This window comes from Trachypithecus francoisi, unplaced genomic scaffold (assembly GCF_009764315.1).
Source record: "Trachypithecus francoisi isolate TF-2019V2 unplaced genomic scaffold, Tfra_2.0 Lachesis_group20, whole genome shotgun sequence".
Taxonomy (NCBI): Eukaryota; Metazoa; Chordata; class Mammalia; order Primates; family Cercopithecidae; genus Trachypithecus; species Trachypithecus francoisi.
The window spans coordinates 54,317,204-54,340,690 of NW_022681466.1; the positions used below are offsets into that span (position 1 = coordinate 54,317,204).

General features: G+C 52.1%; 1 protein-coding gene across 1 annotated transcript; it reads left to right on the forward strand.

The window, feature by feature from the left end:
* On the forward strand, positions 1-23,487 carry SLC13A2 (solute carrier family 13 member 2). The gene is made up of 12 exons (XM_033184394.1): positions 1-202; positions 14,929-15,057; positions 16,087-16,223; positions 16,331-16,536; positions 17,040-17,220; positions 17,333-17,455; positions 19,178-19,396; positions 19,618-19,706; positions 19,992-20,113; positions 21,259-21,420; positions 22,058-22,195; positions 22,707-23,487. Exons 1-12 carry the CDS (start codon positions 101-103, stop codon positions 22,875-22,877), a joined length of 1,779 nt encoding a protein of 592 aa, XP_033040285.1. The 5' UTR covers positions 1-100; the 3' UTR covers positions 22,878-23,487.

The window sequence follows — 23,487 nt, forward strand, 5'->3', positions numbered from 1 at the left end:
AAGCCTGCCCGGGCCACCTTCCTGCTGGGCTGCGTCTTTGGTCCTTCTGTTCCCCAGCTCCTGGAGGTGGTGGCCGTGGCAGCCCTCGCTGGTCCATACCATGGCCACCTGCTGGCAGGCCCTGTGGGCCTATCGTTCCTACCTGATCGTGTTCTTCCTACCCATTCTCCTGCTGCCTCTGCCCATCCTTGTCCCCAGTAAGGTAAGGATTTGGTGTTCTGAGCACAAATAACTCCAGGGGGCAGGGGAGACTGTCTGGGCCAAGATCGGGCATCCTTAGGTTCCAGCAAACTTCCTCGCTGCCGCTGCCCTGGAAGTGAGGCTATCGCCCCCTGCTCCTCCTGAGGACTGAGGCTAGGAGGTCAAAAGGGGCTTTTGCTTGGCACCCAGTAGTAGGAGCCCAGTGTGAATTGCTTAGGTGGGTTTGCAACCTACTGCCCTAAGAAATAGGAAACCAGTTCCATCAAGGAGATGCAGGAGGGGCAGATGGAGCTGATCTGCCTACTGTGTGCCCATCTAGCCCTGGACTGGGCTCCATGGGGGCTGAGACGAGCTGGCTGTGGGGAGAGGAAGGCCAGGTGAGCAGCGGCACAGTGAAGAGGGATGGAAGGAGAATAGGAGAAAGCTGGCTGCAGGCAGTCTGCGTCTTTAAGAGCATAAACAGGAAGAGAAAGAGTTCACCTGTGTATTCAAGGGCTAAGTCTGCAGAGGAGGAGGGGTGGGAGTTGGAAGAGGGGACCCCTGCAGGTAGACAGCACAAAAACTGCGCCCCGGATGGAGGGGGAGCTGGGCACAACCAGGTGTCACTCCCTCCTCCTCCACCCCCAGCAGAAGTCATAACTTCATCTCTCATTAAATCGAGCCCCCACTGCCTGATTGGCCCCCAAAGCCCCTGTCCTAGGCACCCAGTAACCCTTTCTGCCATCTTAAGAGGTCAGGCCTGACTGTCCCATTTGACAGATGGGGAAGGTGAGGTGAAGTCACTTAGTCAAAGTCCCAGGGCAGATCCAAGTTTCATGGAACTTGTATATTATACACCTTTTATCAACTTCCTTGTGACCAAACCCTGGGCCACTCTCACATTCCTCAATCCCTCAGCAGTGTTTGTCACAGCTGTCACCCTGTCTTTGCCGTACTGTCTTCTCTTGGCTTTGGTGACACCTTCTCCTGGTTCCTGCCCAGCCCTGCCCCTTCCCACTTTCCTGACCCTGAGGTTCCTTCTCCATCTGACTCTGAGGTTTTCCAGGGTCCCCATTGCCCCTAGCTGATCTTATGCCATCTCTGCTTTAAAAAGCATCTCTAAGCTGATGAGTTTTCAATCTGTAACCCGAGCCCTAACTTCTAAACCTATATTATCTAATGAACAGCAGGCATCTCCCCGATTGAATATTTTCTTTGTAAGCAGGATAATTACACGTCCAAATTAAAACCCTTCCTGCCCTTCTCCAGTTGGCTTAGGCATCAAGAAATGCTTCAACCATCTACCTTGCCGCAACAGCCAAAAACTCAAGGGCATTCTTGATTCTTCTCCTTCCCTCCTTTCCACGTGCAGCAGAAGGTCCTGCTCACTTGATACCCCAAAATACTCAGAATGGAGTCACTCCCCGTCCCTGGATCCACTGTCTCCCCAGTCATTTCCCATGTGTCCCACTCTGCTCAAAACCCTACATTGGCCAGTCACGGTGGCTCACACCTATAATCCCAGTGCTTCGTGAGGCTAAGGTGGGAGGATTGCTTGAGCCCAGGAGTTTGAGACCAGCCTGGGCAACATAGTGAGACCCCATCTTAATTTGAAAAAACAAACAAACAAACAAAAAATCCTACACTGACTTCCTGTCAAACTTAGGATAAAACCTCTTCAAGCAGCCAGGAGTCACCAAGGCTCAGCCCTGGACACCTCAGGCTCCCTCCCCCTGTGTCCCACCTCTCATTCACTCTCACCCACCCTCACCAGCTTTTTTTCTGCTCCTCACATTGCTCTGGACTGTTCTCCCAGATGCCTCCTTCCCGTTTTTAGGTTTCAGCTTAAATCCGCCTCCTCAGAAAAGCCTTCTCTGACCAACCCCAGTCATTCTTGGGGAAAAGCCCTGTTCTTTTGTTAATAGGGTGTTTACTCTCTGAAATTATCTATCTGCTTATTTTTCACTTCTTCTCTGGCTTCCTGCACTAGAATGTCGGCTCCATGAGGGCAGAGACTTTGTCTTGTCCCATGCAGAATCCCCAGTGCCTGGCACAAAGTAGATGTTCAAAAAATACTTGTTAGGCTGGGCACAGTGGCTCACGCCTGTAATCCTAACACTTTGGGAGGCCAAGGCAGGTAGACCACTTGAAGTCAGGAGTTTGAGACCAGCCTGGCCAACATGATGAAACCTCGTCTCTATAAAAAACACAAAAATTAGCCAGGCATGGTGGTGCACACCTGTAGTCCCAGCTACTCCGGAGACTGAGGCAGGAGAAATGCTTGAACCTGGGAGGAGGAGGTTGCAGTGGGCTGAGATCATGCCATTGCATTCCAGTCTGGGTGACAGAGCAAGACTCTAACTCAAAAAACAAAAAACAAAAAATAAAAAATAAAAAATTCACGCCATTCTCCTGCCTCAGCCTCCCTAGTAGCTGGGACTACAGGCGCCCGCCACCACGCCCAGCTAATTTTTTTGTATTTTTAGTAGAGACGGGGTTTCACCATGTTAGCTAGGATGGTCTTGATCTCCTGACCTCATGATCCGCCTGCCTTGGCCTCCCAAAGTGCCAGGATTACAGGCATGAGCCCCCATGCCCGGCCACCCCCAACTTTTTGAGTGAAGAAAGGAAGGAATGTGCACAAAATGGATCCTGTCCTGCATCCCTGTTGAATCTCTGCTCTCCGTAATGAGTCCCCGAGCTTAGCCCCATGACCCTGGCCTCGAAAGGGAGAAGAAGGAGCCCCAGCCTAGGCTCAAATTTGTGTCCTTAATAATAATATGGACATTTGTTGAGTATATTTTATGTGCTCGGCATTTTGCCATGCACTTCAAAGCATTGTTAGATCATTTATTTCTTTCAAAAGCCTGTGTGTTGGACTGGGCATGGTGGCTCATGCCTGTAGTCCCAGCTACTCGGGAGGCTGAGGCAGGAGAATCGCTTGAATCCAGGAGGCAGAGGTTGCAGTGAGCTGAGATTGTGCCACTGCACTTCAGCCTGGGTGACAGAGCAAGACTCAGTCTCAAAAAAAAAAAAGCCTACGTGTTACCATGAGGTTACTACTACTATCTGCATTTTACAGACATGTAAACTGAGGGCCAGTGTGGGGAAGCAATTTGCTTAAAGTCCCAGCTAGGAAAAAAGTTTGAACTGGAACCTGGTCTTGGAGTCTCTGCCTGAGGCTCCCTGGGAGATCAGTGGTGCTCCCACTGTGACCCACCTCCCAGGCCATCCTTTCTTATGTCCATCCCGCTGTCAGTCAATCCTCCCACCATACTTCAGTCCAGCATGTCTGTTGAGCTCTTGCTCTGTGTCAGGGGTTACCAAAAGGAATGCAGATGTTCCATCCTCAAGTTGCTTACAGTCTATAGGAGGAGATAGGTGTTTACACCACACAAAGTTTCAGCCAGAAGTCTGCAGAGCTCAGAGGAGAGAGCAAATTCTTCCAACTGAGTCAAGGGAGAATCTGAAGGAGGTGACATTTGAGTTGGGCCTTGAAGGTTGATGGGGTTTCAACAGTCAGAGGCATCAGCAGAACAGGTGAAGGGAGCCACAGAAGGAAAGATGTAGGGGCCGGGAATAGTAGGGTGTGTTGGAGGGGTGGCAACAGTACCTTGAAATGCTAGTCACTCTCTGGTGGTCCCAGCAGATGGGGAACAGAAGGGCCTGGGGTCTTCCTGCTCTCCCAACCCTGCAGCCAGACATGGAAACCTTACATCCGTTCATTCGTTCATCCATCCACATATCTTGTTAGTGAACACAGAACTCAGTACTGTGTGACAAGCACTGTTTGGGTGTGTTGGGAAGAGAAAGTGGGAGGAGTGGGGAGATATACAAAAAGCAGAAACAATGCAGCAGGCTGTGACCACGGACTGGGTAGGGCTGCTCTAGATGGGGTCAGGGAAGGCCTCCTGAGGAGGGTGTTTCAACACTCTGGGAGGTCAAGGTGGGTGGATCACTTGAGTTCAGGAGTTCAAGACCAGCCTGGGCAACATGGCAAGACCCTGTCTCCTCACTAAAAAAATTAGCCAGGTGTGGTGTTGTGTGCCTGTGGTCCCACCTACTTGGGAGGCTGAGGCAGGAGGATCACTTGAGCCCAGGAGGTTGAGGCTGCAGTGAGCCATATGGTGCCACTACACTCCAGCCTGGGCAACAGAGCAAGACTCCTGTCTCAAAAATAACTTCTCTAAAAAGTCAGCCAAGCACAGCTCTGGGTAAAGAGTCATCCAGGCAGAATACGCAGCAAGTGCAAAGGCCTGTGGATGGGGTGAGCTTGGCAAGTTGAAGGGATTAAGCAAGTCCAGTGTGGCTCGGGTGCTTGAGTGAGGCCTTAAGAGGTCTTCCTGCTCTCCCTCCCTTAAGAGGCCTCACTAGATTGTTTAAGTCAAGTTTAGAGAAGAGGGTTGAGGTCAGCCAATGTCAGCCTACAAGACTAGAAGGAGGAGTAGGGATTTGTGCTGTGAGCATTAAGGGGTGGATAACTTACGACTCAGGGGTCATTCAGCTAGTAAGTTAGAGTCAAAACGCAAACACCTCCCGGGACCCGAAGGCATCTGTAAAAACAGTCTTCTAGTGGCTAGGACAGAACTCAGCTGAAGTCAATATTGCATTTATTGTAAGGCCAGAAGGCAGAATTTCTTCATCTGAATCACTGGCCCTTTTAGAATGCATAAACATTACATGTGCTTGAACTTTAAAATCTGTGTAATTAAGGCTGGGAGTGGTGGCTCTCTGTAATTCACCTGTAATTCTTGCACTTCGGGAGACCAATGCAGGAGGGTCGCTCGAGTTCAGGAGTTCAAGACAAACTTGGGCGACATAGGGAGACTTGTCTCTACTAAAGATCAAAAAAGTTGGCTGGACGCGATGGCTCACGCCTTCAATCCTAGCACTTTGGGAGGCCAGGGCAGGTGGATCACCTGAAGTCAGGAGTTCAAGACCAGCCTGGCCAACATGGTGAAACCCCGTTTCTACTAAAAATACAAAATTAGCTGGGCGTGGTGGCACATGTCTGTAATACCAGCTACTCGGGAGGCTGAGGCAAGAGAATCGCTTGAACCCAGGAGGCAGAGACTGCAGTAAGCCGAGATCACGCCACTGCACTCCAGTCTGGGCAGCAGAGAGAGACTCTGTCTCAAAAAGAAAAAAAAGATCGGCCGGGCGCGGTGGCTCAAGCCTGTAATCCCAGCACTTTGGGAGGCCAGGGCAGGTGGATCACCTGAAGTCAGGAGTTCAAGACCAGCCTGGCCAACATGGTGAAACCCCGTTTCTACTAAAAATACAAAATTAGCTGGGCGTGGTGGCACATGTCTGTAATACCAGCTACTCGGGAGGCTGAGGCAAGAGAATCGCTTGAACCCAGGAGGCAGAGACTGCAGTAAGCCGAGATCACGCCACTGCACTCCAGTCTGGGCAGCAGAGAGAGACTCTGTCTCAAAAAGAAAAAAAAGATCGGCCGGGCGCGGTGGCTCAAGCCTGTAATCCCAGCACTTTGGGAGGCCGAGACGGGTGGATCACGAGGTCAGGAGATCGAGACCATCCTGGCTAACACGGTGAAACCCCGTCTCTACTAAAAAAAATACAAAAAACTAGCCGGGCGAGGTGGCGGGCGCCTGTAGTCCCAGCTACTCGGGAGGCTGAGGCAGGAGAATGGCGTAAACCCGGGAGGCGGAGCTTGCAGTGAGCCGAGATCGCGCCACTGCACTCCAGCCTGGGTGACAGAGCGAGACTCCGTCTCAAAAAAAAAAAAAAAAAAAAAAAGATCAAAAACATTAGCTGGGCATGGTGGCGTGTGTCTGTGATCCCTGTTACTTTGGAGAACCAAGGTGGGAGAATCACTTGAGCCAGGGAGGTCGAGGCTGCAGTGAGCAGTGATAATGCCACTGCACTCCAGCGTGGGTGTCAGAACAATCCTTGTCAAAAAAAAAAAAAAAAAAAAAACCTGTGTAATTAAAATACTGTTAGTGCAAGCTGTTCCTGAACCTCAAAGGCAGGGACTTGGATGATTCACTTCAGGCATGAAAACTATACAAGGAATTTGGACCTCTGTTCTGGGCCCCACCTCTACCTTTTGAGACTTCTTGGCCCTCAGTTGAGATAGCAGAGTCCAGTGAACAAAACGTGGATTTTGGAGCCAAACAGGTGTGGGTTCAAATCCATTCAGAAGCATGTACTGCCATGTGACCTGACCGAGCCTCTTCAAACCCTGTCATCTCTAAGAGGTGTTGTGAAGATGAGCTGAGATAACACACATATGTGTAGAGTGCCTGACACCCAGGGCTTGATAAATACATGTTCCCTTCGCCCTCTGCCTCTTGTCTGAATTCCTGGGCCCCTGGAAAACACAGACTGGTCTGGAGTCCTGTGTAGGTGCCTCACTTCTTCTCCATCACTCTGTTGAAATGGGCTCTTGTGCTTAGGAGACCTCAGATGTTCCCACCTATAGAACAGGAAGGCATGTCTGGTCTCCCACCAGATTGGTGAGCTGTGTGCCTAGGAATAGCCATACCTGCGACTGTGTGGAGATTGTTTTTCTAGCCTCTGGGATGCCGGGAAGTAGGTTTAGAAGAAGGACCCAGCCTCAAAGGCCAGGGGGATCCCTGGGGTAGAGTCCCCAACTTGGATTTTGCCCAGATTACTAAATCGTGTCCCTATTTATCGGCACCTGCTAGGTGAAGGCCAGGAATGGGAAAGTAAGTCACCCTCTTCAACAGTAAAGTTTCCCGGATGTAATCCAGCAGCAAGGCTCAGGGCTGTCGCAAGGCTCAGATTCCTAGAGGAGCATGGGAATGCCATGTTCATCACGGCGCCGGCTTGCGTTTTGCTCTTTAGTGCATATAGGCAGGGCTAGCCCTGGCCCAGGCTGTGATACCAGGACTCTTCCCCCCACTTTTGTTTTCTCCAGCACTCAGAAATTCATTGTTCCTTTGGCCTCTTAAAACAGAAGCTGATGCAACAAAGTCATTCACATCAAGGTGTGCAAATCAATGAAGGACACCTGAATGAGAACAAGCGAAGGGTAGGAAGAGTCACTGCCATCACGTGCAGCCTGAGGCAGGCTGGGAAACGTGGGAAGCCTGAGGCGTGGGGTGGGAAAGCTTTAGAATGGTCAAAAGGAAAGGCTTCCAGTGCACACTGTTGGGCACAGGGAAGCCTTAGGCGGCTAACTAGAAGCAGCACCCCAGGTGACTGGTTAGGGGAGCATATTTGGCTTTCTGGGGTTGGTCCTGAGTTGGAAGTAGGAGTAAAGAGTTTGGGGCAAAAATCAGGGGCATTGGCGGTCATCGAGCAAATCCTGAGTGTTTAGGGCTTACTGCTGTAGAGGTTGTCTTTTGACTTCTCGGCTGGTATTACAGAAGTTGTGAAACATATTTTTACATATGAACTGGCCATTGTCCCCTTTGTATATTCAGGCCTCAAACGTATTAGGCATTTGGCATCTGCCCATTCTTCCTGGAAAAGACTTCCGTCTCTCCACACTCTCTCATGTTTTGGTTTGTTTGTGAGATGGAGTCTCACTGTGTTGTCAGGCTGGCCTCAAATTCCTGGGCTCAAGCAATCCTCCTGCCTCAGCCTTCCAAGTAGCCACACACCACTGGACCCAGCACTTTTTCATATTTTAATAGCTGTATTTATTTATTAGTTTAGGTTTTAAAAATTAGTAATAATAATTATTATCATTTTAAGACAGGGTCTCACTCTGTCACCCAGGCTGGAGTGCAATGGTGCAATCTCAGCTCACTGCAACCTCTGCCTCCCGGGTTCAGGTGGTTCCCCCATTTCAGCCTCCCAAGTAGCTGTGATTACAGGCACATGCCACCATGCCCAGCTAAGTTTTGTTTTTTGTTTTTGTTTTTGTTTTTTTTCAGTATTTTTAGTAGAGACAGGGTTTTGCCATGTTGCCCAGGCTGGTCTTGAACTCCTGGGCTCAAGAAATCCTCCCGCCTCAGCCTCCCAAAGTGCTGGGATTACAGGTGTGAGCCACCGTGCACAGCCTAATACCTGTATTTCAATAAAATTGGTTTCCTTTGTAGTCTTACGTATTTTATTTAGTGCATTTAAAAACATTATTCTATAAGACACTGGAATGCTTCATCAGGCTGCCAAGGGGACCCTGGTACCAAAAAAAAAGTACAAACTCCTATATCAGAAATTTCCCTGGATTGATACAAACATTTGCACACAAATTTTTTAACCACTTGTGGTAGTATTTGTGTAATCTTTTATTAAGCCACAAGTGTGACCATGCCACTCTCTCTCTGCTTAAAACTCTTTGAGGCCTTCTCCCTTTTTCTCCCCTGTCTTCCGGACAAAGCCCTAGATCCTCTCAGGACAGGCAAGACTCTTTCCAAGGATGCATCCTGATCTTTTATATCTCATTCTGTTCTACATTTACTCCCTCACCCCAACCCCCTTTGCCCACTAACTGAACTCCTACTCACTCCTCAGTACCCGCTCAAGGTTCCCTCTCTGGAAGCCTTCCTCAGCCCAGACAAAAGGAGGCTCAGAAACGGGGCCCCTTCTCCTCTGAGCTCCATTCTTCTGGTCTCTGCTTTACAGGCGCTTGGCAGGCTGCCACCCAGTGCCTCGCCTTGCTCCTGAGACCCGGGAGTGCTCACTGCCAGCAACATGCCCACTTGCTAGGGGCAGAGGGGCAGTGGGAGTGTCCCTCATGTGCCAGCCCGTCCCCACCCTTGGGTTAACCTTCAATCACCAGAGAAATAAGGTGAGACACCTCTGAGACTGTGGGCACATGTGCTGCTGCCTGACAGAGGCCATGATGCCCACAGGTCCCACACCTGCCACACACCCTGGGTCCAGAGTCTGCCCTGGACTCCTTGGCACCTTCACTTCCATTTGTGCCTCATGTGTCCTCTTTGGTTCTCCAGAAGCCCAGGAGCACACTTCTCTCCCAGCACCAACCCTGCTATGTGCTCACTGGCTACAATGCTTGAAAACTTATTCCTGGCCAGGCACGGTGGCTCACACCTATAATCCCAGTGTTCCGGAAGGCGGAGGAGAGAGGATTGCTTGAGCCCAGGAGCTCAAGACCAGCCTGGGCAATACAGCGAGACTCATCTCTACAAAAAAAAATTTTGTTTTAATTAGCTGGGTATGGTGGCACAGGCCTGTAGTCCCAGATACTCAGGAGGCTGAGGCAGGAGGATCACTTGAGCCCAGGAGGTCGAGGATGCAGTGAGCTGTGATCACGTCACTGCACTCCAGTCTGGGCAACAGAGTGAGACCCTGTCTCTTAAAAAAAAAAAAAAAAATTAAAAAAAAAAAAAACGTATTCTGACATTTGTTAGGTCTCTTCATCCTTACAGTAACCCAGCTAGGTGGATGTTTCTCTTATCCCTATTTCCAGATGAGGAAACTGCATAATGGAGATAAATGTGTTTATAGTGGCGAATGCTTGATGTTTCTTACCAGAAAAGCTGAGAGTGGTTAAGTAGCTTGCCCAAGGACACATAGCAGTAAAGCAGGGCCTCAGCACTCAGCACCCTGTGCCCTGGACATGTGCTTTCCCACTAAAGAAGAAGCAAGCTGCCAGGCTTAGGGTTTGGAAGCCCCTCGGGGGTCTCTCTCTTCAGCCTGCCCTTCAGTCCAGTCCACACAGGCACTCAGACACCCTGAGGGCCAGCGCTGGGCCTGACTGATGCCTGTACCCCTAGGGCCCATGTTCATTCACCCATTCATTCAGTGTCAACTCTGCTAAATAGATGCCAGGCACCCTGCTGGGGTGAGCAGAAACAGACTTGCACCCTGCTCCCTGAAGAGTAGAGTCTGACAACAAAGATTGATACTCATCATTTAGTCCCTAAAACTAAATGTTTAATTGCAGACTATGATGAGTGCTATGCAGAAGACGTACAGGGACTTAGAGTGTGAAAAATGGGAACTATATCCCAGCCTGGAAGCCAGCCTGAAAAATCAATATTTGAGCTAAGATCTCAAGAACCAGTAGACATCAACTAAGCAAAGTAGGGAGGGAAGAGAGGTCCAGAGAGAGGAAATTGTGGGCAGAGGCCTTGTGGCCAGAGGGAGGATGCAGTATTTGAGGAACCCACAGAGGGCTGGTATGGCCAGAGCAGAGAGAGTAAGAGGGAGAGTGTTAAGACATGAGGCACAGACCAACCCTGAACTTAGGTTCCTGAAAGCACTAGGAAGCCACCAAAGGGATGTGAGCTGTTTTGAGATGAGTGTGTGTGTGCTGAGGGAGGAAGAGTACAAATTAAACAGATTTGTGCTTTGAGATCACTCTGGCTGCAGCAAGGAGAAAGGATTTCAGGGTCAAGAGAGCAAGCAGGGAGATGAATAAGGAGGCTTTTGCAGAGGTCTTGCTGAGACTTGGACCAGGCTAGTGTTCCAGAGCTACAGAGAAATAAATGGGAGCACTCAAGGGGCAGAACCAGCAGGACTGGGTGCATGGCCCAAAGAGGGTATTTGTGGAATGAGTGGCTGATGAAGAGGCAGGAGGCCAAGGGCCTGCCCGCAGTGGGCTTCTAATCACAGGGATTGACTGCTGGGTGGAGAAGAGTAAGGATCTGAACAGGGTGACTTCCTTGGGGGTGGGGATGACACCGGTGGGAAAGGAGGCTTTATAGACCAGTCCACCACCTGCAAAAGAGCTACAAGCTAGATCACAGAGGAGAAAGAGGCTAAACCCCTGTCCTCAGGAGCCCATAAACAGATCCTGAGAGGAGAGTAGCTGCTACAGTCAAGAAACAGAGCTAGGGAACAACCACCCTGCTGACCTGGGGAAGGAGGAGGCAGGGCCAGAGGCAGAAAGAAGAGCATTGCCACCAGAAGAAAACTCTTCCCTGCTGGTTTCGGAGCAACAGGAGGGGCCACCAGGGACTGCGGTGCAGGCTATGCCTTGCACAACTCCATATGAGAATGGTGACCTGGACTTGTGCAGTGCAGCAGTCCTGGGGAGCAGCTAGTGGCCAGCGTGTAAACCAGCTGAGTCCCATGCCATAGGCTGGCAGTTGAGCTTGGCTGTCCTAGGTTCCATAGAGCTGGGCTGCAAGGCAGAGAGCATTAGAGTGACCTGGAAAGACAAGGCTGATCCCCAAACCCCCACTTCTAGAGCTGGGAATACTGACCTTGTAATTGGATATACTGTGTGCCTAAGAAGAAAAGACCTCTAGGGCTCTACCTTCAGGGAGTGCCCAAGAGTACCTGACCCGGGGGCCTCTCAGAACACCGACAGCTCCTCAGTCTCAAACCCCAACCCTCCCTAAGTCTTGGTTCTGCCCTTTTCAGAAAATTACTTTGAAATGCACAGTCCAGGCACAGTGGCTCACACCTGTAATCCCAGCATCTTGGAAGGCTGAGGTGGGAGGATCACTTAAAGCCAGCAGTTCGAGACCAGCCTGGGCAACAAAGCAAGACCCATCTCTACAAAAAATACAAAAAAAAAAAAAAATTAGCTTGGCATTATGGCGCATGCCTGTAGTCCCAGCTATTTGGGAGTCTAAGGCAGGAGAATTGCCTGTGCCCAGCAGTTGGAGGCTGCAGTGAGCTATGATCACACCATGAACTCCAGTCTGGGCAACAGAGAGAAACCCTGTCTCTAAAAAAAAAAATTTTTAATTAGAAAAAATAAGAAATAAAATGTACAAAATAAAAGGCATGGGATCACAAATAAACCAATTATTTTGAAATACAGGTATCAAAATATGGAAAAATAAATTGCAGCCTAGAAATAGATGTGTTTCCTTGCTGGTGCATTAGGTAAGATCTAAAGTTGGTATAATAATTACCAAAATTTCCAAATAAGGATGGAGGTAAACAGAATGTCGAGATATATTCTGAGATAACTGTGACAACTTATCTGGATCAGTGTCTAATAGCTGATAGTCACAATCAAATATCTGTGACTAAGTCACCAATAATACCATTAATAGCACTATGATTTTATGTTCACAACCTTAGTTTGATGTTAGTGAATAGATAAAATAGTTTTCCCATTTAACTTCACGGATCCTCGGAGTTCCACGCCCCAGTTAAGAATCTCATGATGCAGGAAGAACAAGTCAGCAAATTGTGCTCCAGCTTGACAGGCTGCCCAGAAGGTGGGACGGGGACGCAGGGCCAAAGCCACCGGGGTTAACAAAAGCTTCTGGATGGAACTTTGGAACAGGTCTTGTGTTTTGATCCAGAGATAGAGAGGGACCCATCACAGACATAGGCATACAGGGGCGGGAGCCATGTATCACACACACCGGAGCACATGGAGGCGAGTCTGACTTTTTTTTTTTTTTTTTTTTTTTGATACAAGGTCTCACTCCAGTTGCCCAGACTGGAGTAGTGCAGTGACATGATCTTAGGTCACTCCAGCCTCAACCTCCTGGGCTCAGGTGATTTTGCCACCTCAGCCTCCCAAGTAGCTGGGACTACAGGTGCTCACCACCTCACCCAGCTAATTCTTTGTATTTTTAGCAGAGACTGGGCTTTGCCATGTTGCCCAGGCTGGTCTCGAACTCCTTCACTCAAGTTGATCTGCCCGCTACGGCCTCCCAAAGTGCTGGGATTACAGGCATGAGCCACCATGCCCAACCTGGTCTGATTATTAACAACTTCCTTTGGAGTATGGAAACGGGGTCTCAAAGTGACATGACTTAACAGAGCCTAGCCACAGGAAGTGGCAGGCCATGGGGGAAGATAGCTCTGGATTCAGAGCCCCAGCTCCTTCTCCCTACACTCCACTGGTCACAGGGAGCCTGAGGCTGAGGACACCCTCAAATGCAAGTGATCATGCTCAGGGTAGCAGGTGAAAGCTGGGGCCCAGGAAGCAGGTAACCTGGCTTCTCCACTTACTATATGTGTGACTTTGAGGCATTTTTGAACTGTATTCACTCCTTTCTTTTTTCAACTGTGAAATGGGAACAAGTTATTACCTCTGAGAGCAACTAAATGCAACTTGTAAAAGTGTTTGAAGCACATAGAATATGATGCCTGGCACGCAGTCACCCTCCAATGCTTGTACAGAAACTTCTTCCTGAATCAGCAGAGTGAGTGCCATCCCAGCCTCGCTTCTTGTCTCTGGCCAGAGAGTTCTGCGTGGACAGGGTGGAGGACACCAGGGTCCAGGAGGACTGGCCTGCCCTTGGTCCAGGGGGAGGGTAACTGGCCATTCAGCCACTGCGGGTGAGGAAACACTGGCACCAGCAGAATCCTGCGGGGGGAGGTGGGGGCTGGGCTTCTCTGGTTGAGGGTCAAAATGGCCCCACTCCTGGGGCTGATGAGTTTATGGCCAGGATGAAGAGGGGTAACAGAGGTTTGGTGGAAAGAGAGCTTGGCTTCCGACAGATTTGGTGGGGCTATGTGCAGCTGGGCAGCTGGGCAGGCTACACACTGCACAATTGTTGGGGCACCATTCACACAGACTAAAAGGGGAGTTCTCTTAGGTAGCGCTTGAAGATTACCCAATCCCAATCCCTTATCTGAGTTCCATCCAGGCTCTGCCGCTTTTTGTGATAGTTCTGTGACCTTGAGCAAGCCATTTACCCTCTGAGCTCATCTCTAAGGTGGGACCACCACACCCACCTTAATGGCTGTTATGTTTTCATGTAAGCACAAAAATGACAATACTAAGTCCCTAAGAGTTGCTGAATAGCAGCTGCCTCCTCCCCCAGGCCACCACCTACTCCCACCTCAGGGACCCTTCCCAAGCTTTAGGGTACTAAGAGTGTGAGCCTAGCCTGTATGAGGTAGAGAGGACAAGGACAGGGCAATTGGGATGGGTAAGGGAGGAAGGGCTCCCCAGCCCCACTGTCCAACAAACCCCAGCATGTGGCCCCTTCCTTTGGCAAACAAAGAGTGGGCAGGTGCCCGGCCCCTGGAGAGAGGATACGGGTGCCCTCTCCTGGCTAATGATTCCCCAGCCCTGGGAGAGGCTCTATAAGGAGGGTGGGCCTCCATTCCTGCCCCAGGTCCCCTTCCAGGCCTGAGGTCAGGCTTCTCTAGACTTAGAGGTTTCATGTAGGAAAGGGGGACTTCTGGTACCCAAAGACCCACAAGACTCAGTGTTGCCCCACAATTCCCTGCACAACACAAGCATCTTGGGGGAAAGTTCACATAGCCTATAAATGTAAATTGCTCCTCTGGAGTTGTGTAATGCAGCAGACAGACCAGGATTGCTAGAAAAGAGACCCTCCACCATTCCCAAAACTCTCCAGTGATTCATTCATTCAGACAAGATTTGCTCCAAAACCTGCTGGGTCCTGAGCTCCAAGGATCCAGATGCCACAAAATCGACTCTGTCAGATGGAGAGCTCACCCCTAGCAGAGGGAACAAACACTAAATATCCAACAAACAAACATACTCTTGCTGCTTGTGATAAGAGCCAGGGAAAGCCAGGGTGCCAGGCAAAGGTCCACGTTGCCCAGGTCCTGCTCCTTCTTCTGGCAGCCCCCATCTCATCTTGGGATCCTCAACTGGGTCCCCTGCAATCCCTTTGGTCTCTATGGGGACTGGTAACCAACTCCAGACTTTCTGAAGTGGCTGGCTTATAATGTCTGGGCTCCCCAAAGTCAAAGACAAGGTGATATTGAATGCTTTGCTTTGTTTTTTTATTTGCATTTTGAAATGAGACCTTGGGCTTGGGAATCGATGGCTATGGGTGTCACAGGCTCTCCCAAGGCAGTTACAAATGGCCTAGTTTGTCTGAGGGACAGGAGGTGGCATGGCTCTGGGACACAGGCCCTCTGACAGCTCTGCTGCTTCCCTCCCACCTGCAGGAGGCCTACTGTGCGTATGCCATCATCCTCATGGCGCTCTTCTGGTGCACTGAAGCCCTGCCCCTGGCTGTCACCGCCCTCTTCCCCATCATCCTGTTCCCTATGATGGGCATCGTGGATGCCTCTGAGGTGAGCCCCCATCCATAGGAGAAAGCGTTCTGGGCAATGCAGGAGGCCAGGGGGTGGGTTCCCTCAGACCTCTTTGACTAAGGAAGCCTCATCATAGGCAGGGTACATGGATTAGGGGTTCCTGCGTCTGCATGAGGAGGAAGTCAGCTAGAAGGCTGCAGGCTGGGGTGGGGAGGGGTGCAGAATTAGTGCTGAGAGTTCATTCAAAGTGGGAGTGATGAGCCAGTCTTAGGTGGGAGGTGGAAGGCCTGGTGACACAGAAAAGGAGCCTTGAAGGCCAGCTAACACACTCATACTTCTAGTTCAGTGGCTCTTGAACTTGAACAGCGTCGGGGTCACCTGGAGGGCTGGTTAAAACACAAATGGCTGGGTGCAGAGTTTCTGATTCAGTAGATGTAGGGTAGGGCCTAAGCATTTTATTTCTAACGAGTTCCAGTAGATGGTGATGATGCTGGCCCAGCAACCATACTTTGAGAACCGCTGTCTAGTTTTGAGAAACAGCACTAAAATATCTATCTCCCAGTCCATGGCTTGAAACATGAATGGAATCATGGTAGATAATCCAGGCCGGGTGTGGTGGCTCATGCTTGTAATCCTAGCACTTTAGGGGGCCAAGGCAGGTAGACCACTTGAGCTCATGAGTTCGAGACCAGCCTGGCCAAAAAGATAAAACCTCATCTCTACAAAAAATACAAAAATTAGTCGCTCATGGTGGTGCACGCCTGTAGTCCCAGCTACTTGGGAGGCTGAGGTGGGAGGATGGTTTGAGCCAAGGAGGTGGAGATTGCAGTGAGCTGTGATTGTGCCACTGCACCTCCAGCCTGGGCAACAGAGCTAGACCCTGTCTCCAAAAAGTTAAATTTAATTTTTTAAAAATGGCAGATTATGCAGAGACCATTTCCATCCAGTTTCGAGAGCCCAGGGGAATGGCAGTCTGTGGGAATGTCAGTGACTGAATCCCATAAGCTCGGGGGCACCGTGGGAGACTCCAGGGTCTTCCCCCCGCTCAGCCATGTCTCCGCCTGCCAGGTTGCCATCGAGTATCTTAAGGACTCCAACATCCTGTTCATCGGGGGGCTGCTGGTGGCCATCGCAGTGGAACACTGGAACCTGCACAAACGCATCGCCCTCTGGGTCCTCCTCATCGTTGGGGTGCGGCCTGCCCTGTGAGTTCCTGCAAACCAGCATGGGAGAACCTGATGAGGAGATGTTCTGGGCACCCAGTCCCTGAAGGGAAGCTGCAACAGCAGTGTGTCTGTCTGCCCGTCCCTAGGCTAATGCTGGGCTTCATGCTGGTCACGGCCTTCCTGTCCATGTGGATCAGCAACACGGCCACCTCGGCCATGATGGTGCCCATTGCACATGCCGTCCTGGACCAGCTGCACAGCTCACAAGCCAGCAGGAACGTCGAGGAGGGCAGCAACAACCCCACCTTCGAGCTCCAGGAACCAAGTCCCCAGAAGGAGGCGACCAAACCTGGTGAGAAAAATGAGGCTAGACCCCACCCCAACTCCTTGGTTTTTGGAGAGAGTCTGAGGGTCTGTCCGTTTCGAGGGCTGGTCATCGTGGAGCCTTTGGAGAAAGAAGAAAGGGATGCAAGAAGGACAGTGACCAATTTGTTTTTCCTTTTTTTAAAATGGCAAGTTCCCTGTGTTGGGAATCCCCTCACCCCTGGGCAAGCCAAGATGCTTGATCACCATAGCAAGAAGAGAGCTGGAGTCTAGGTGGACAGTCCAAGGTCTAGGATCCATTCTTCCTGTGTGGTTTGGGTAATCAGAGATCAGAGAGATTCTGAGGCGGCTCCCAGCCTGAGACTCTGGGGATTGCTGGGCCCCTCAGGCCTGCAGACATCCTCTGTCCTCCTTCCAGCCCCGGTCTGGGCTGTTCACAGACCAGGTGCCTTTGAGGCCCTTGCAGCCCTGGCCACATTCCCCAGAGCTGGCCCTGTACCTGCCCCCACCTGGGCTCTCCCCTGTTCCCAGATAATGGGCAGGCCCTCCCTGTCACATCTGCTCCTTCGGAGGAGAAGGCACATCTCAGCCAGGAGCATCCCCGCCTCACCCAGTGCATGAGCCTGTGCGTGTGCTACTCCGCCAGCATCGGGGGCATCGCCACGCTGACTGGCACCTCACCCAACCTGGTGCTGCAAGGCCAGATCAATGCGTGAGTGACAAGGGGTGGGCCACCTTGGGGGATCTGCACACTCACTGGGAGGTGAATGGGGCTGGGCAGTTCTCGGGGCAACATCACAAGGCAGCCCATGTTCCTCCTTCAGGCTCTTCCCCCAAAACGGCAACGTGGTGAACTTCGCCTCCTGGTTCAGCTTCGCCTTCCCCACCATGGTCATCTTGCTGCTGCTGGCCTGGCTGTGGCTACAGATCCTCTTCCTGGGCTTCAAGTAAGTGGTAAAGTCAGTAAGAGAAGCCCAGGTCCCTGCCCTTAGCCCTGGGAGCTTCCAGTTGGGTCTGGATGTGGAAAATGATATTATCACTATCCCAGTGAGAAGGCTTCTCCCTGCCAAGTCCCCTCTGTGCACTTGGACCCCCATTTGAGGAAATTACTGGGTAGAGAGTTTTATCCCATTTCACGGACGCGCAAGCTGAGGCTTCAGGAGTGGTTCGCAACTAGATTGTCAGTGCTGGGACTGCAAGCCAGGTCGCTTGATGCCCCTACCCATAATGCTCCACTGTCCTTTGATAGGTGCTTGAGGAGCACACACTGAGCATGGTTAGTTACAAAAGCACCTGCTGTGTTCCTACTGTATACCGGGTCATGTGTAAGGCACTGAGAATACTAGAAGGCACTAGGCACAGTCCCTGTCCTTGTAGCCCATCAGGTGGATGATGATATGGTGGGGGCCATGACAGAGGGAAGCCCAGATGCTGCAGGAGCACAGAGAACACAGTGCCTAGTTAGGCGCAGGTGAGTGAAGATTCCAGAACACCATGGAGGAGATCATGCCTGGGCTGAATCTTGAAGGACTAGAAGTCAGCCAGGTAGAGAATGGGTGAAGACATTCCAGGCAGCAGAAACAGTTTGCACAAAGCACAGAGACAAGAATGGACATGATGTGCTTGAGGGAACTCTAGTTCTGCAGGACTAAAACACAAACAGCACAAAGGAGCATCAGGTCATGAAGCTGGAGAAGTAGGCAGGGGAAGGTTCTAGAAGCTCTTGTGTGCCACCCAAGCATTTGGATCTTGTCCTTGAAGCCAAGAGTAATAAATAGATTTCATTCCTACTTCCACCAGGTTCCTGGTAGTCACTGTTTGGAACTCTGAGTTGGAAAATCGTGGGAGACCCTGCTAAGGTTCAGTTAGTATCAAGTCTGTGATTGATTAGTGATGTCTGCCTTGAGTATGGGATAGGAGTGGTGGTATGAGTGTTACCATACTGTGGTATTAATTATAATTTGCCCTTCCTGCCCAGGCAGTGGAGAGCTCTTGAAAGTTTTTAAGCATTGCTCCTGCACTTTGGAAAAATCACTTGGGCAAATATAAGGAAGCTGGATTAAAGTTGGGGGCTGGTACAAGGCAAGGTGGTAGTAGAAGAGGTCAGCACAGTACCAGACACCATGGGGGAGTCAAAGATGTGTGAAGCGTGACCAGCAGGGAGGTTGAGATTTACCCAAGTGGAAAGTTAAATGTCAACACAAGTTAAGTCAGCAGCAGAAGGAAGTGGACTGCAGCCTAGTGTGCCTCTGAGGACAAGGCAAGTGGGGCTCAGGCTGGCAGGGGATACCCAGAGCAGGCAGAGGAGGGAAGGGAAGACTTCCCAAAGGTTGTTGGAGGAGGAGAGCTGTGAGCCAGGGCTGGAAGAAGTCCCAGGGTTTGAGCTGCTAGGTCTTTCTCACCCTGGGCAAGGGAGGGTTTAGCACCATAGAACCCCTGGAGGAAAAGGGGCTCAATGGAGCAAGGCCAAGCATGGGGAATAAGCAAGAACTATGACCCCTAAAAGTCTTCTGCTCTTCCTCCAGAACCTCAGGTGGAGCCGGGGCCTGAGTGTAGTGACCCTGAGATGCCCTCTCTGGGCCTCAGCCTTTAGATCATAGGCGCTCAGAGCCCCTTGCTCCCTGCCTGGAGCAGGCCCCCCACAAACTGCCCCATCCCTCTGCCTGCAGCTTCCGGAAGAACTTTGGCACTGGGGAGAAGATGCAGGAGCAACAGCAGGCAGCCTACTGCGTCATCCAGACCGAGTACAGGCTGCTGGGCCCCATGACCTTTGCAGAAAAGGCCATCAGTGTCCTGTTCGTCATTCTGGTGCTGCTCTGGTTCACCCGGGAGCCGGGGCTTTTTCTTGGCTGGGGCAACCTCATTTTTCCCAATGCCACTGGGGAGAGGTGAGAGTTGCAGGGGATGGGAGGAGGACACATCTGGGACTTACATGCTTGGGGAGGAGGAAAGGATGTGGGGCCCCCACTGCAGAACAGGAAGTAACACTCGGGGGATGAAGTTTCCCCAAGCTTGTCTATGGGAGGGGCTCCTCTCCACCACCCTCCACCTTGTGGCCCTGAACAACCCCAAGCCGCTAACCCAGCCTTCCCTGTCCCCCCACCAACAGCATGGTGTCCGATGGGACAGTGGCCATCTTTATTGGTGTAATTATGTTCATCATGCCCTCCAAGTTCCCAGGGCTGACCCAGGACCCAGGTAAGCACCTGGACTGGGTCAGGGAAGGGTCTCCAGGCAGTCCCTGCCTTCAAGTATGTAATGTACCTTCCACCACACTTGGCAGGAGTAGGCAAAGCCCAGAAAGGCTGGAACGACTTGCCAAGGGCACAGAGACTCAGGGACAAAGATGAGATGTTGCAGAACTGAGAGTCCCCTCCTGCATGCATTAAGCTCCAAAAGGGACCCACACAGGGAACCCCCAAATGGAGAGGGGAAAGGCCTGTTTGTTCTTTGGTGACCCATCCTTCTCTGCTTGGGGAGTAGAAAACCCAGGGAAGCTGAAGGCCCCTCTTGGCCTCCTCGATTGGAAGACAGTGAACCAGAAGATGCCGTGGAATATCGTGTTATTGCTGGGTGGTGGCTATGCCCTGGCCAAGGGCAGTGAGGTGAGAGGCCCCCAGCCCCCTCCTTAGCTTGTGTGAGGGAGGCTGTGGCAGGAAGAGAGGGGGCCCTGCTTCTGTCCCACAAAGGGGAGACCTGGTTCCCATATAGGAGCCTCTCAGGTGGGCAGAGCCTTTGCAGCAGCTGGGGAGACCTAGAGCCCCCATGTGGGAGGAAGAAACACAAGCCCTAGGGACCTCTCCTTAGTTCAGTTCTCAAAATCCAAGGGAAGGCAGGATTCTCTGGTGGGGCGGGACCTGTTCGCAGAGACAAATGCCACCCCACCCCAGGCCCTTGCCCCCTGCCAGACAGAGCACACAATAGCATCTGCACTGAAGTAACTGGGGGTTATGTTGACGCGGTCTGCCCACTGCAGCCACCAGGGGGCACCATGATCACACCCACCCAGGCTCTGGGGACCAGAACATCTTCCCCCAGAGCCTCCATCCAAAAGAGGGAAACCCCTGACACGGCATCCCTGGGCCTCAGTGTTCTGGCTCAAACAGGAGGCAGCTGCCCAGGTCAGGGATTGGTGCAGGGTACTCCTGGGTCTGTGGCATGTTCATCCACTGACTGTGCCCAGTGCTGTGCTAGGCGCTGGCCCCACTGAGCAAGGTTAAGTCCCAGCTTACAGCCTGGCATTCCAGACGTGGCAAGGCAAGACCTCAGAGCTCTTCTGACCCTGTGGACTGTCCCTATCCTCCCATTAGCCTCTTCCAGCCTCTATCAGGGTCCTCCCCTAACTTTCCCTCCCTGCAAGGAGCAAGGTCCTCTCTGCCCCAAGCCACTGGACTGGAAGGGGCAGGAAGAGGGCTAAGGTTGTCAAGGGACCTCCTGAGAGAGGTCAGAAAGGCAGGAGTAAGTGTGGTCAAAGATTTTTGCTCCCACCAAGCCCCAAGTTGCCCAAGAAGGCCCTTTGGCCCCCTTTCCTAATTTCTCATCTGCCCCTTCTTCCCACACCCAGCTGTTCTTTAAGAGCAGGAAAGGGCGCCCCTTGATCTTAGCTGGATCCTAACATCCCTTTAGAGCTGTCTTTGACTCTGAATACCGGGGAGGTGTGAGCAGGAGCAGGAGCCTCACAGAGCCTCAGCAGAGGACTTGGGGGCCCAGGCAGCCTTGCCTCTCACACACCATCCTCCTCTGCCCACAGCGATCGGGCCTGTCCAAGTGGCTGGGAAACAAGCTGACCCCACTGCAGAGTGTGCCAGCTCCAGCCATTGTGGTCATCCTCTCCCTCCTGGTGGCCACCTTCACCGAGTGCACTAGCAATGTGGCCACTACTACGATCTTCCTGCCCATCCTAGCCTCCATGGTGAGCTGGCCCTCAGAAACACCTCCTCCAGGTAGTCCTCCTGCCTGCCACACCAGGGTTTATGCCTGCTAGGCAGAGTATCCTGTCTTTGCACCTCCTCTTTTGCTTTTCCTTAAGAGGACCCCTGAGTTTCCATCCTTCTCCAGGCTCTTGAGCCACCTTGGGCCCCAGGGCACTTTGGCCCCGACTCACCCCGTCCCTCGTGACGTCACCTCTGGAGTATCCTGATGGGGATCCTCGTGGCCTCACCCACCTCCCCACCCCAGTCCCTGTTCTGGTCATTCCTGAGGTGACGGGGTGAAATTGCTCCCCGAAGCGTCCCAAGCCCCTTCCTCCCCAGACGTGTTCCTACAGCCTTTGATGACACCCCCGGAGCCCCTTTGAGATCTGTTTTATGGGCCCCTCCCCTCACCACACCCCACAAGGCAGGGCAGCACACTCATTCCCTCCAGAGAGGTCAAGAGGCCCTTCCCAGGTCACCCAGTGCCTTCTGGGAGAAGTGGTGGGCTCATGACCAGAGAGTGTACTGGGGTGCAGGGGTTGTCCCCCAGAGAAGCAGGAGAATTGGTTGGGGGCCATGCCTCTCCCTCCGGGATGGGGGCCAAGGTCAGCTCTGCCCCACTGCCTCCCACTCCAGGCCCAGGCCATCTGCCTCCACCCTCTCTACATCATGCTCCCCTGCACTCTGGCCTCCTCTCTGGCCTTCATGCTGCCTGTGGCCACCCCGCCCAATGCCATCGTCTTCTCTTTTGGGGGACTCAAAGTGTTGGATATGGTAAGTGGCAGGGAGGCTTGAATGCCTCATCCCTCCTTCCTGCTCTGACTTTCCATCTTAGTGAATCACAAAGCAGCTTAAAGCCACTGAGAGTCTCAGAGTTGAGCGGGCCCTCATCTGGGATGAAGGCACAGTGGGGGAGGTTGGGACATGACCTCTCAGTGGTGGCATCTTCAGGCCCTGCCAGCCCCAGGCTATGTGAGAGGGAGGGAAGCGGGTGGGGAATATGGGGAAGGCTCCAAGATGCCAGGCACCCACACTCAGGGAGATGAGCTCAGAGAGAACAAGCCCAGGGCCCTGGAAGCTCAGGAGGCGTGCCCCTTTTCCCTGTTAGCACTGGGAGTAAAGCAAGGGGCAAAGGCATTGGCTATGCTGCAGGTTGAACCAAAGGGAGGACTTCCCAGAGAGAATTTTGCTGGTAGGAGGGCTCCTGTGCACCCCCAAATACCTGGGGACTTAGGGGCAGTCCGGCCCAGCCCCTGCTTAACCAAATGGACTTTCCTCACACCAGGCTCGGGCGGGATTCCTGCTCAACATCATTGGAGTCCTGGTCATCACACTGGCCATCAACAGCTGGAGCATCACTATCTTCAACCTGCACTCCTTCCCCCCCTGGGCTCAGTCCAACACCACAGCCCAGTGCCTGCCCAGCCCGGCCAACACCACCATGCCAAGCCCCTAGGCTGGGGCGCAGCCCATGGGCCATGCCCAGGAAGACCTACCCCGTTCCCACTCCTCTGAGCCAGGAGGGGACACCCCAAGCTCCCAGCTCCAGGCCAATGGCTGAGAGAAAGGCACACACATGTGTGCCTTTCTCTTGTGTGTCTGTAAGGAAGGTGTGTATGCTCAATTTCCTATGTGCCAGAAGAAAAGGTGTGTGCGTGCATGCGTGTGTGTGTGTGTGTGTGTGTGTGCGCATATGGGTGTGCCTGCATGGATGGGAGGGGTGTGTGATGTGAGGCTCTCTGAGGGGGGCTGTGTGCAATGCACATGATCCTAGGTGCGTATGCTGGATAATGCACATGTGTGTGTTCACAGACAATACAACGTATCCTCTCTGGTGCCCTAGGTCTTGGTCTCCCCAGTTTAGTGACCAGACTTATTTGCACTGTATTTATTGGAACTCAGGCTTGGAGTGGCCTGGGAGGAGGGCCTGCCAGCAGCTGCCATGGGGACAGCCTCTGGGACTGGCCCAACATACTGAGGGCTCCCCAGCCTTCCGGTGTTTTGGTGGAGGTTCAAATATTAACCATATTAAAGTCTTTTTCAATAAAGTCTGGGATGGTTTTTCA

What these genes read in the sequence shown, in the direction of transcription:
- SLC13A2 (XM_033184394.1), top strand. Translation starts at nt 101, where the DNA reads ATGGCCACCTGCTGGCAGGCCCTGTGGGCCTATCGTTCCTACCTGATC. An exon ending in GAAGGAGGCGACCAAACCTG is followed by an intron (nt 16,537 to 17,039) that starts GTGAGAAAAATG and finishes CCCTGTTCCCAG; the next exon opens with ATAATGGGCAGGCCCTCCCT. An exon ending in GACTCAAAGTGTTGGATATG is followed by an intron (nt 22,196 to 22,706) that starts GTAAGTGGCAGG and finishes TCCTCACACCAG; the next exon opens with GCTCGGGCGGGATTCCTGCT.